Source organism: Anguilla anguilla, chromosome 5 (assembly GCF_013347855.1).
Source record: "Anguilla anguilla isolate fAngAng1 chromosome 5, fAngAng1.pri, whole genome shotgun sequence".
NCBI classification, from domain to species: Eukaryota; Metazoa; Chordata; class Actinopteri; order Anguilliformes; family Anguillidae; genus Anguilla; species Anguilla anguilla.
This window is the reverse complement of record NC_049205.1, coordinates 25,150,020-25,164,193: the sequence shown is the minus strand read 5'-3', so window position 1 is coordinate 25,164,193 and position 14,174 is coordinate 25,150,020. Positions and strand designations below refer to the sequence as shown.

The window sequence follows — 14,174 nt, the reverse complement described above, 5'->3', positions numbered from 1 at the left end:
CATGGCATGCAGGGTAGATTATTGACGTGGTCAGACAGTGCAGCAAACAGTCTGCAATTTCTATTTGCTTTCAAATTTCTGTTTGCCCTGTAATTTCAAGACTTAAAATGTGTTTATTGCATAAAAATAAGCTATGTAACCACATTATAATTAAGACTCCACAATTGCATACAGAGCATCTTTAACAATGTTACAAACTTCTGACAAAATATATATTTTTAGATCATTCAGTGAAAATATATTACATTACATTAATTTACATTAGATTAAATTTAAATGCCAGAGAGTTGCTGGGTCTGAGGCATTGCTATTAGAGGAAAAAAAATGGACACTGGCATTACGTTGCAGGTTTACCAAACTTTTATACATCTTGTGCCTTAATGTTAACATCCTCTAACCTTTACAAAATATTAGAACATCATGAACATCAGAGAAAAACCCTCCAGGTCTCAAGGCAGCAAAACATTGCCACATAATCACAAAAGCATTGCCACATCATCACCATGTTTGACTGTTGATATGATGTTCTAAGTGTGAAATTCCATATTTGCTTTAAGCCAGACATAATACGACCTATGTTGTCCAAAAATTTAAACTTTTGACTCATCTGTCTATTATTGGGGGTCATCCAGGTGCTTTTTTGCAAATGTGAGATGAACATTGCTATTTCTCTTGGTTAGTTTCTCTGCCTTGCTACTCTCCCATGAGTCCCATTTTTCCCCAATCGCTTTCTTATTGTGGAATCATGAACCTGAATCTGACCTTAGCTGAGGCTAGAGAAGCCTGCAGTTCTTCAGATGTTCTTCTAGGACCTTTTGTGACTTCCTCGACGTGTTGTCACTGTGCCCTTGGAGAAATTTTGGCAGATCACCCACTCCTGGTAAGATTCATCACTGTTCTAAGTGTTCTCCATTTGGAAATAATGGCTTGCACTGTGGTTTGGTATCCCAGAGACTGGAAATGGCTTTGAAACCCTTTCCATATATTTCAACAACTTTTTTTCTAAACTCTTCTGGAATTTTCTTTGATTGTGGCATAGTGTGCTTGTAGAAACTTTGTGGTGACCATGTCACTCCGATGGTAAGGTTCAATATGAGTGAGGATTGGATTCAACAGGGCTGACTGCAATCAGCATGTCAGAGTAGGGAAGAGTCGGCATAAATGTAACAGTTTTTGGATTTTGCTCATTTATTCAGCCTAGCACTATGAATATTTACTTCAAACAGCTTTGATACAGTAGCCATTAGCCATTTCAATTACATTCAGAGAGTTGGTTACAATTAAAACCAAAGTGCACAGTCCAATGTTATATTCAAACCTCCTTGCTGTTAAGATTGCATCAGGGGTACAGAATAATTGTAACAGTAAAATGCCCTATAATGTACACACTCAGGTTTTTTCTGCACGTACTAATTTTAGTCAAGGAAACACATTTCCAGTGGTAACTTGAGACCAGCTGCATCCTGGCATGAGGATGTGGCTTTATGTGGCATGAAAAAAGACATAAACAGTGACGCACAAGCAACTTCGTAACTTACCGTGAAATGAGTTGCGACTTCCAACCAGGTAAGTTTTTACAAGGCTAATTGTGACAATTTGCCAATCAGAAGCTTCTAAAAAGTCATTACATCAACTTCTGGAATCTTCCAGTTTATTTAAAGAGACAATCAACTTGGTGTATGTAAACTTTTGACCCACTGGAATTCTGTGTGAAAAACTGGGTTTGAATATCTTTAGCCTAGGTGTATGTAAACTTTTGGCCTGAACTGTAATACCAGCTTAAGCTCATACAACGTCAATCAATAATAACATTACGCCATTTAAATTAATGGGGATAATGTACGCATTTCAGTTTCACCAAAAACAATGGTTTGATCCATATGGTCAAGTGACTTTGAATGGCTGCTGCTAGAAAGCAGAGCTCTCTACAACAGACAACTTTTCCCGTACTTTCCTGCCACGTGAAAGACGCATCTTAAATAGCAGCAGTGCATTTAAATGAACTTTCTGCAGCTGTGTTTATTTACATAACCAGTCTTAGCAAATGCCTTGCTAAATTGAAAACCTTTGAGGACAGAATTTTGTGGCCTTGAAGGTAATTTGGCATGCATAACAAATATAGCCCACAATGTCTATATTCTGCGTAACGTCTATATACTGCATATCGTGTTTCCCTTTTTGTTCGATTCGCATAAGTTTAACAAACAAGTATTGAATTAATAAAATGGATCAATGGAAACAGGATGCACCTGAGCTCAATTTTGAGTGTCATGGCAAAGGTCTGAATACTTATGTAAATTTGATATTTCAGTTTTTTATTTTTAATAAATTTGAAAGAAAACCTGTTTTTGCTTTGTCATTATGGGGTATTGTGTATAGATTGATGAGAATAAATATGAATTTAATCAATTTTAGAATAAGGCCATAACGCAACAAAATGTGGAAAAAGTGAAAGGGTCCGAATACTTTCCAAAGGCACTGTATACACAGGCAAGCAATATAATATTGCATGGGCAAAGCATTAAATTACACATGTATAACAGTGTTAAACAGACAAACATACAGGGTTACATGGGTAAACAGCATCACACAAACAAACTACAGGGTTACAAAGATATAAAGGTTTTACAAAAGTAAAGAACAAAGTTACACACCTGGGGTGCAGTCTGCAGGATGTTGGGGTTGAGTAGTTCTCTGAGTGGAGGGTTGTCAGGCTGTTGAGACATGGTCACCATGGTTCCTGTGTTGATGGCCTGGACAGCTTCATCAAATCTGTCAGAGCCACAGTTTCAAGAATCACCCAAACATAGTGTCACCATTGTAATCATAAAATCAGTGACTAATTGTGAGCCACATGTGAAAAAAAAAAAAAAAAAAAAAAAGGGAAAGGAAAGCATGGATGGAATCTGTATGTTTAAAAAAAAGCTAAGTACCAAGTTCACCAGTATCCGCCAGGTACAGTGCACACAGACTGTGGTAATATACAACATGCAGTACCCTTTATTTCACCAAAGTAGGTCCAGGCCCTAAATGGATACTTATATGCTTAGTTTTTGCCCATATGTCACACCGGAGGGGCACTTGAGCTGGTCATGTACACAATCTACGGTAGATGGTAGAAAAGACATACTTATCCCCAGGGCTTAAATTGGGATTTGGGAGGTGGGTGGACCCTGAGATCAGGTGGGAGGTGGGTGAAAAAAGGTACAAACCAATTAATGTCTCAGCTCAAAATAGTTTAATGTATTGTGCACATAATTGTAATTAAGGAAAACAATGTTTTAAAAAGAATGTATACAATTGATGCAAGCTTTTACATAAAATATTTTAAGTTTATTGAGTGTCATTAATGCTGAGAATTTTTTTTACCCATGAAAATAATCGGTCATCTCCTCTTTTGTCCTCCCTTTCTTCCTCCTTTATCCATCTTTCTTGTGGCGACTGGTGAGCTGAGGCGCAAAACTTTCCTTTAAACTAATCATTGATGTCAAACTGTTTTAATTAATTTTCAGTGATTAACAAGCATGAATACGATCTGACTAAGCAATTGGAAAGGGACACACAGCTTCTTCGCACTGTGATTTTCCTTGAGTATCAATACAATTAATGCACAGAATAGGCTACTCAATACTATCATATATAGCCAGCTCTCCCCAAATAGGCAGTTTTAGCGAGTAGCCTAGGCCTTATAGCCTACATTTATTTTCATCTGCAGTACGAAATTGCACATTTTTAATCAAAATTATTTTCGGATACACGCACTGTCTTTCTATGCACTCATATTCATGGAAAACATCTGCAATGCGTAAATTGTAAACAAAATTGAAGTGCAGGTTTTGTTTTTGCTCATTATTCTGAAAGCTAACACGGTAGATAACAGACTGGTGTATCTTGTTTGTTAAGTGTAGACTACTTGGTGATTAAAACGGATTTTTAACGGATTAATTGAATTTATGATTTAATCCCCCTAACACGGTATGAAGTTGCTGTGTGTTAGGCTACTTGCCATTTGATTAGTCCGATCGTTGGCACGCTTGATAATAAAGGAAAATTACTAATGAAAACAGGTTGAGATCAATGATTAGTTTAAAGGAAAGTTTTGCGCCCCACCAATTTTTAAGCTCACCAGTCGCCGCTTCTAAAACGTTATGTATGTGGGAAATATTCAATCCTAGCTTAGCTGCTGACCAGCAACCTGATTTTGCTCAAGCAATCAAAGTTGCCATTAATAATAGCAGGCGTTCGTGGGAGCTGTTTACTCATCTCTCTTCAAAATGTTGCATAGATGAAATAACATGTTAATGAAATTACCTACCGCGTCCGCTTCCAAACAATCAAGACAATCAACAATATTTTTCTTTCTGTTCCTGTCTATATAAACGACTGTTCCTCCTGAGTTTTCTTTCTTCTGATTTTTGATTGGTTGAGCGAGTAACTGGCTAGAGGTAACACATGGATTGAAGCATACGAAAAATGGACTGGATTGTCATAATTAATTGTAAAACTGCCGGTCAAAATTATATATTTATTTACCAAAGGTGGGTGGACGCTGCTCACCCGCATCCACCCCCAATTTAACCCCTGCTTCTGGTGTGAGAGCCCAACAGAACATTTCCAGGCTTCATTTTCATGCACAAGGAATTTAGGCTTAGCTAGCACCCTAGACTTCCTCTTACTTAAAGTGTGTCTGTGTGTGTGTGCATGGGTCATCAAATTATGTTTGAGTAGGGCAGAGCTTATTGAAGGTTTTTTTTTTTTTAAATTTTTTTTAAGTTTCGTTAGCACAGCTATAATTAATTTGGCAATCTCGTATAAAATGATTCTGCATAAACAAAAACAGTAGGTGGCCTAGATAGATTGCATCTGCCATCATCCAGGTAACACCCACAGATAGGGAAACAAGGTGTTGTCTCAGCCTCAAATTATAAAGAGAACAAATAATAAATTAAGTACTTTCCAGCTCCATGTTATTTTATCTAGCTAGTTATATATTTGACCTAACTGAATCAATCTAGTATTTTATTGGTAGTTTTGGCAAGCTACTGATAGCTAGCTTTGAAGTTTAAAGAAGGAATCTGGCTTAAGTTACAAAGATGGTAGGCACTGCCTTTTTTCTCAGCCCATTGCCTTAGTGACTGTCTACAGACGTTCTGGCCCATACTCTAGCTTTGTTCATGACTTGGCAGAATTCCTCTTTCACTTACAGTAGCTATAAGCTTTGACGAAGTGGTGTTGTAAGGTGACTTTAACCTGCATGATGAAAATGCAGATAATCCTCTTACATCTGCATTTGTGAATATCTTAGGATCCATAGGCTTCACTCAAAACATTTTCGATCCCACATTGTTGTGGTCACATCTTAGATCTGGTTTTGGTGTTGATGTCACTGATGTTGTAATCTGCTCACATAACCCTATTTTGTCTGACCATTTTCTTATAACAGTACAACTACATTTGGCTCACCCCATAGCATCTGAACCGAAAATGGATTTAGGTTGCACTATTATGACTAACACTGCTACAAACTTTATTGATACAATTCCGGAATACTTTTGATGGTTCAGCTTCCTGTGTGTCTACTGATAATCTAGCAGAGGGATGTCCAATGTCCATCTACCCGGGTAGTATGATTTTTCTTAGTATTATGGTGGAGATCTCTAAGCTTATCTGTAGTTTAGTAGAGATGGGATACAGTGCCGATCCGTCTTCTCCACTGTAGCGTTAGTTCACTGTTCATGGGTAGTGAATCGTTCACTGGCTCAGCCGAAGTTCTATTCTTCTCAATCAGAATCAAGCACAGAAAAAAAACCAACCTGCATACGGCAGGGCAAGGTTCAATTAGCTTCTGTTCACCTTAAACATCACTCGATCTGAAATCAAACATCATCTCTCAAAATTCTAAATTAAAGTAAAAACTAATTTACAGCAATTAGGCATGACTGCAATACACTGTTTTAGACAAAATAACATGGTCAAATAGCTGGACATGGCTAAGACTTGCCATCAGTTACTGCATTAAAGAAATGGCTGGCATTACATTAGCTTCATTGCATACAATTTCCTTTTAAATCAAATCATGAATGACTCAGATATTTCTCCAATAGTTTTTTTTGCAGGAAATTCTAAATTCACATTAAGCAGCAACACAACAGAACGAAATAAAACTAATAGAATCTTTTAGCACATAGGCTAGTCATATGAAGTTAAATTGACTAAGCTTCAGCTAAACTAGCAGTTAGCACAGCATGGCTACTCTTTGATAAACACTCACCGGAGAATTCAAACAAAACGACACAAAAAGGAATCCTCAGCAGGCAATTGCAGATGTTCAATCAATGATAAACTTAGTTGTGTTCTTGTAAATCTTATAACAGAACTGAAAGTTAATATTTTTAACTAGTTCTCTCCATGTGTCTCTTGCAGGGACTTTTGTTGTTCTGTTCAAGCAAGTCTGACCCCAGTATTTTTCCACAGGGCGCCTCTGCTACTACGAAACAGATAATTAACCCTTTATTGGCAGTGTTCATATTGAGTGGGTTACATCCACTCCCCCTGAACCTGCATGCATCCTTGCATGTGATTATAGTCTATTCTCTACACTGTTTCAGAGGACAAGGGCTCTAACTGACATATGTAAGGGGCAGTGTCATAGACAAGGGCTTGGGAGAATGCCTGGTCTAAGGCATTTAAGATGGAATGCAAGACGGAGACTAATGGGTTTCCAAAAGTCGGGTAAGTCAGTTTCCTAGGGACTGTTCTCTGTCTGGAGGATCTTCTCAACTCCATCTCTTCATGATGAACAGTTTCACCACTCTCTTCTGCTTCACGTTTCTCCTCTCCTTTTGTTCCAGGATCTTTTCCAGTTCCCTTGGTATACAGATCACTCTGACTGGTGGTTAGAGTTTCAGGCGCATGTCCCTCAGCTTCAATTCCAACACTCTGATCTGCAGGTAAGCATTGCACTTGATTTCATTCCAAATTTTCATCAATTGGCAGGTTGAAATATTGGAGCTTCAGGATTAAGGGAGGCACTTCTAGGCCTTACTCGACTTCCTTGCTCTCTGGGGTAAATGTGACTTCCAACTGGACTTCACCTTCCACTGGTTAATCAGGTTCAGCAGGTCCTCTCTCTAGTCTTGGATCATTTTGTTTGGCTCTGCTCTGTTGTCCACGGTTACGTTCTATAACTACTGTCTCATCTAAGCACTGGGACTGAGGGAAGTAATACTCAACCTCATCCTCACTTTCAGGCATTGACATCTCCTCATCATCTCTAACTTCATGAGTGAAGTGTGTAGTGAACAATCAGGCTCCTGTGATGCTTCTGGTCTATGACGATCTACTTCCCCAACTGTAAGTGGGAGGAACCCACAAGGCAAGAGTAAGTCTCTATTTAACCTCTTAAGGCACAAGCCAAATTTTGCCAATCCTTGCCCATTTAGGGGGTACCCTATTTAAAGCTTTATAACTCCAGACGTGAACACCACAGAGACTTGAAAAATGGCTTAAATGAAGCAAGACATTTGTACAATTTACAATACTAACACAGATTAGTTTATATTCATAATTTTGGAAGAAATAAAGTGCCACAAATGCAATTGTTTTGACAAAAAATCCAAAATAAATTTGCACTTTTTAAGTTCGCAATGAAATACTGCGAGATTGAATATATGCAGGAGGTTAAACTATACATGTGCTAGGTCAAAAACTTCTTGACCACAAGTTCATAAAATCTAAGGGTGGATATGTAGAACTACTATAGATGTATGAAGCAAAAACTAAGCAGTGTACCCAGCATCTCCAAATCTATCCAAAATGTCTAAATTATGCATTGCTGTAAATCATAACATATCCATGTATTTCACTACAAATCAACTGTTTTGACTCAAGAAAATCACTGTTGCATAATTTTCAAATGGGAATTACAAGCTTTCAGTCAGTACAGTGGTCTAAAATAGCTAGGTGTCCAGAAACATATCCAAAATCTCTCCAAAATTGAATAAAATGTTTTTTGTCCATTATAAAGCATATAGATGAGCCCCTTATGAGGGTTTAAGATGAAACATTGCTATCAGATTAAAAAAATAATGCAAAAACATTGTCACACAATGCGGTACAGTACCTAAATGTGTAATAATTAACTCGTGTGTATTTCTATACTCTGTACTCTCGTATGTTTTATTGTATGGGGATGAGACAACATGAAAACAATTTTCACCCGTCCACCACGTTTTGGCAATGTTCCAGCTCTGACGTCATCACTGTTGCATGCTTCACAAAAACTATTACACTTCCGTCTAACGCTTACATTACAGTGTGAAATATTTACATTATATAACACCACTAACCTATTTAAAAATACTCAATTTCAAAAAGAACGTATATAACCGAAATATTTTGAACGATAATACTTACATAGCAATGGTGAAATCTCCTCTATGTTCAGTAGATAGAGACAGAGAGACAGTATCAATTAGCCTATATTGTTCTATTCGCTTCTGTTTTGCTCCAGAAAACGATGTCAGCTAGGTCTATCAGCAAACATATGGCTTAGCTATGTTCAGAAGTCCTCAATAATAATAGTATTTTCCAAGAAATTACGAAATATCCTTGAACATGTTTCGTTAGGTGCATCGTATTTGTCTGCTAACAGAGTGTGATTGCGTAAGTGAATGCTATGCTAAGAATATTTTCTGTTACGCTGACCTATAAAACGCTATTCCGAAAGCAGAATTAGACATGTTATACATCGTTAGAAAGCTTATACTCTCGCCTACCGAATAAATGAATTGTAAATCTAGTCAGACTGTACTAAAAAGGGCGACGACGCCGTAAACAACAGGTGTGGTGTTACGCACAGCTATTTTGGAAGATACCCAGGCGTCACAGATGCGCCTATATTTCCCAAACGGATTGTCCAAGACAATATATGACCACGCAGTCTCAAAATGGACATCTCTACACGTAAAACCAACAGTAAGGTTTTATATTTATTCAATATTTAGTCCCAGATATTGACTGTAGAATGACATGGTATCATTTTTAAAAACTTTTTCTCATTTATTTCGTTATTCAGTGAGCAGCGTTTTCACTGCTGTATAGGCATATCTTAGGGCTATTGTCGGGTTTATCTTGTTGCTATGACGGAATACGATTTTTTTAGTGGTGAAAGAATATTTTTATGAATGCCAAGATAGACAATATTGTCCATTATGTCAAGGGTGGGGGGTGTTTTTTAGATGAGACTGCAGGGAGGGGGTGTGTGTTAAATGAACGACGGGAGCGACAATGGTGGGGCTGCGAAACTCCGTTTTCGGCATAGTTGTCATGTATCGTCTACTAATGAAACGGAAACAACGCGTTTCTGTTTTCATCTCACACTTTGGTTGCAGTAGCACCGAATGTTTGAGTTTAGTAATTTAGGCACGCGGGCGTGCCCACCACTAGGGGCTGTGCGCTAAGAGGTTAACACTCTTTCAGGGCCGTCGCCAGTTTCTGGTACAACACAGACAGGAGAATCTTTAATCTGTTTGACAACAGTGTAGATGGTTTCACTCCAGCGATTAGCGATTTTATGCTTCCCTCGAATGCCAACATTCCTTACCAAGACCCGATCTCCGGCTGCCAAGATGGACTCTGACTTTACTGTCAAACCTTTGCTTGTTCTGTAGCGCAGTCTTCAGACTGTTTTCTGCAGCAAGTTTTTAGCTTTCCTGAAGATTTTCCCTCAAACTCTTGACATTTTCAGAGTGAGGTACTTTGCTGTATCCCTCAGGGTTCAGTCCAAAAGCAATGTCAATTGGTAGGCATGGTTGTCTGCCAAACATCAGCTGATAAGGAGAGAATCCAGTGGTGTCGTTTTTGGTGCAGTTATAAGCATGAACTAAGGGCTGCACAAAATCCCTCCATTTGACTTTGTCCTCCTCCTCAAGTGTTCCCAACATCTCCAGGAGGGTGTGATTGAATCGCTCCATGGGATTTCCAAGGGGATGACATGGTGTTGTCCTTGTCTTTTTTATGCCAAGTAGCAAGCACAATTCTTTGATCAAGGTGGACTCAAAATCGCGGCCTTGGTTGCTGTGCAATCGCTCCGGAAATCCATAATGAATGAAAAAGTTGTTCCACAGAGCCTTTGAAACATATTTTGTTAAATGATCAGTAATAACTAAGATGTTCTTAGTTCCTCTTCCGTCTGGTTCCAATGAAAGATAGTCTATACAGACTAGTTCTAAAGGGCAACTCATCTTGATATTCACCGGAGGGGCACTCCGTTCAGCTCGAGCTTTTCTCCTGTACACCTCTCACAGGTCCTGATCTTTTCATTTACATCCATTGCCATACGTGGCCAATAGAAGTGTGTGCGGACCAGGTCTATGGTCCTTTCCATGCCCATGTGCCCATTAGCATCATAGAGACCCTCAAGCGCTGATTTTCTAAAGCCCTTTGGAAGAACAAGTTGGTATGAGGGTCCTCCCAGGGTAATTCGCTTCCTGTACAGAACCTCATTGTTCAAGACTAGTTAGTCCATCACCCTCAACATCAGCTGGACTTCTCTGTCTTCCCGCTGTCTAGCTCTGTATGACATTTCCTGTCTTAAGGATGGATATCACTATACTGAGACAGGGTCATTTCTCTGTTCCAGTGCCCAGTCTTGTTGTGACATCTGGGGCAGCGCACATGATCCAGGGAGTAGATCGGTTTGACAAAACTCTGCAGGGATGGCAGCTGCGTCGATGGCAAGACACTCAACAGAGATGGGAAATTCAGTTATTGCTGGCTCTGCATCAGAGGCTTGAATGATCTGGTGTCTCTGGCACATGGCCTTTACTGCTTCAGCTGGGAAATCAGGCTCTTTGCCATCCAGCACAAAACGAGCAATGATGTTAAAGTCAAACTGGGCGGAAAGCCAACGATGTTGGCTGCATCGAGTTTGGCAGATGTCAAAACATATGTAAGCGGGTTGTTATCTGTCACAATTGTGAATTTCACACCATAGATAGTCGAAAAACTTCTCTGTGACAGCCCACTTGAGGGCTAAAAAGTCGAGCTTATGTGTGGGATATTTTCGCTCGCAGCTGGAGAGTCCTCTGCTGGCATAAGCAATAACTCTCAATTTGCCTTCCTGTTCCTGGTACAGGGCTGCATCAAGTCCATGCATACTTGGATCTGTGTGCAAGATGTATGGCTTCTTTGCGTTTGCAAATCCAAGGATAGGAGTAGTTGTGAACTTGTGAATGAGCATCTTAAATGCTCCCTCACATGTGGATGTCCATTTTTCATATATGACTGCTTTGGGTCTACACTTGAGGTGCATTTGGAGTTGCTGCGTGGAGAGTTTGACTTTCTCTTTGGAGGAAAGTAGCCAGTAGTCAAGTCATTGAGGGGTCTTGCAATTTTGGAGTAATCTTTTATGAACCTCCTATAATACCCGGCAAAACCTCCTTGATATTACTAGGCCTTGGCCAGGTAGTTAGAGCAGCTATCTTGGCAGGGTCTGTCTCCACACTATTTCTGATACGATGTGGTCCAGATATTTGACAGATTTCCTGAAGAACTGGCATTTCTCTGAAGAGAGTTTCAATCCAAAATCCTTCAATTTGTTGAGAACACGCAGCAGGCAGTCCTCGTGTTCCTCGAGTGTATCAGAGAAAACAATTAGGTCATCAAGAAAAACCAAAACTTAGTTCAGGTTCATACTACCCACACACTTCTCCATCACATTTTGAAAAGTGCTGGGAGCATTTGTAACGCCCTGGGGCATTCTATTGAACTCCCAGAACCCCATTGGCATCACAAAAGCGGTTCTGCAGGACGGAGTGTGGCACAGTGGGTAAGGAACTGCGCTTGTAACCGAAAGGTCGCAGGTTCGATTCCCGGGTAAGGACACTGCCGTTGTGCCCTTGAGCAAGGTACTTAACCTGCATTGCTTCAGTATATATATCCAGCTGTATAAATGGATACAATGTAAAGTGCTATGTAAAAAAAAAAGTTGTGTAAGTCGCTCTGGATAAGAGCGTCTGCTAAATGCCTGTAATGTAATGTAATGCATTTGTCTTCTTCCTCGACTTCCACCTGGTAATCGTCCACCTGAAAACCATTTTGATCCTGTCAAGGCTGAAAAAGCTTCCTCTATGTTAGGCAGGGCATACGCATCCTTTATGGTCAGATTATTCAACTTGCGATAGTCGACACATAGCCTGATATCACCGTTCTTTTTCTTCACCACTACGATGGGCGAGGCAAAGGGACTTTCAGATTCACGTGTGACATTGGCATCACAAAGCTCTTTCAAATTAAGTCTCACAGCCTCATAATCAGATGGATGGATAGGCCTTGGCCTCTATTTGAATGGGGTAGGATCTGACAGGCGAATACGATGCTAGACCGCAGTGGTATGACCATAATCAAGATCGTTGAGGGCGAAAACCTCTGACATAGAGTTTAGCTTCTTGGTGATCCTCGCTCTCCACTCCTCAGGTAGGGCTGAGTCAGTAAAGTCGAAGGTGAGTTTGTTATCAGAGTCAGATGATGAGCATATGGTGTTACATGCTGCAGTGGTTGGAACAGGATGGGATGGGTCACACCAAACAGTTTTGTTGGCATGTTCTGGTAGTGAGGATATGGACATGGGAAGGGAGAGTTCAGCGATGTTGTGACCAGCAGGCACTTTGATATCATGTTCTGTCTCATTTTTTACCAGAACCGGCACTTTGAAAGACCCATGGGCGGGGCTCGTCATGATATAGCTGCAAAACAAGAGGCCACCAGGCAAACTTGAATGAAAGGATGGCTCTACTAGCAGGGGCTCACCTGAAACTGTTGGGACATTCCTTGCATATCCGGTCAAGACCACCTTTTCCCCTGCTGAGACGGTGATGCACTTTTTGCTCTGCAGTTTCACTCTTCCAACTCTGCCATTTTGTTGATGGATTTTGTGTCTGATATACAGATGGTTCACGAGAGGTGAGTAAGCTCCATCCCCTGTCTTGTTGCGAGCCTGTTTGTCCTGGTGTGATATGCACTTTTCATACAGAATGTCCAGTGTGTTGGTTCCTGTTAGCACAAGAATCTCCATGTTTGTTCCGCAGTTAGGCACAATGAGCACCAGAGTATTAACTTCTTCAGGCTCTCCTGTTATATTTTCAGGGGAGAGAATGCTGACCTCAATGTAGCCAAGATAGGGCACTTCTTGACCACCAGCACCCTCTATATCCAAGAGGTCATTGAGAGGTAAAATTGGCTGATGTGACAGGTGACTCTCATAGAAGGACTTTGATCCTGTGGTCACCTGTAAGCCTGTATCGAGGAGGCTGTTAGAATGAGATCCTTCGATGGTGACAGTTGCAGTGCATTTAGGCCCTATCAATCCTCTAGGGAGGACATCAGTAGATGATGGAACTGGTGTATGGCCTTCACAGTTCACTTTTTCTTGATTTTGTGTGGGACTTGGCATGGTGTCAGGGGGTCCAGTTCGTCCGTCTACTGGGACCCGGTCCAGTTTAAATTACCATATTTGGCTTTCCATTCATCTTGTCTTGCTTTCAGTTCTTTGTATTTCTGATCCACGAATGGTTTATTTGGAGGATTTTCACACAGTCTGGCTATGTGGCCATTGTCACCACATTTGAAGCAAAACCAAGCTTTTGGTTAGGGCTTTGGTGCAGCCTGATGAGCTTGGAGATCTGTCTTGGCTTTAGCTGAGGGCCTATCCTGGGTCTCATCCCCATTGGAGTCATGTTTCTTTTTCCTCTGCTCTTTCTTTTTGCTGAGCTGAGACTGCAGTTCAGCGACCTGTTTCCTTAAGTCCTCTGCCTCTGTAATGTAAGCCTGGAGTACACTTGCATTTGGATTACAGTAGGGGGTCACTTCAGATACAGACTGCATGTGTACAGACGGTTTCACGTTGAAACTTTCTCAGTAGGTGTCTATTAGCATCAGCTCTCTTAACACTATTCCTCTGGATAGCTGTGTTGAGCAGTAACTGCAGCCGCTGTAGAAACTCTGAGGCTTTCTCACCTGATTAGTTCTGATGAGTATTTAGGAGTCTCGCTAAAATTTTCTCCCCATCTTCCATCAGTCCATATGCTGAGTCCAGGATTTTCACATAATCACGAGGGGATGCATGTGGGCCAAGCTGTCTTACCAGGTCAGAGGCAGGGGAAAGTAAACTTTCT

At 40.5% G+C, this 14,174-nt stretch overlaps 1 protein-coding gene and 2 long non-coding RNA genes across 5 annotated transcripts in view; 1 reads left to right on the top strand and 2 right to left on the bottom strand.

Moving 5' to 3' along the window:
- The window catches only part of trip4 (thyroid hormone receptor interactor 4), a 101,671-nt gene that overhangs the window by 13,609 nt on the left and 73,888 nt on the right, over positions 1–14,174 (bottom strand). For all 3 annotated transcript variants that reach the window (XM_035419967.1, XM_035419968.1, XM_035419969.1), the window contains one exon: positions 2,655–2,772. In XM_035419967.1, coding sequence (XP_035275858.1) covers positions 2,655–2,772 — 118 coding nt within the window. The remainder of the gene's footprint in view (positions 1–2,654; positions 2,773–14,174) is intronic.
- LOC118228447 lies at positions 4,233–11,117 on the bottom strand. The gene is made up of 3 exons (XR_004765492.1): positions 9,471–11,117; positions 6,272–7,398; positions 4,233–5,813 (listed from the first exon to the last, which is right to left on the bottom strand). It is a non-coding gene; the product is annotated as an uncharacterized LOC118228447 (long non-coding RNA).
- On the top strand, positions 6,867–13,607 carry LOC118228448. Its single transcript, XR_004765493.1, has 3 exons — positions 6,867–6,950; positions 7,251–7,381; positions 12,701–13,607. It is a non-coding gene; the product is annotated as an uncharacterized LOC118228448 (long non-coding RNA).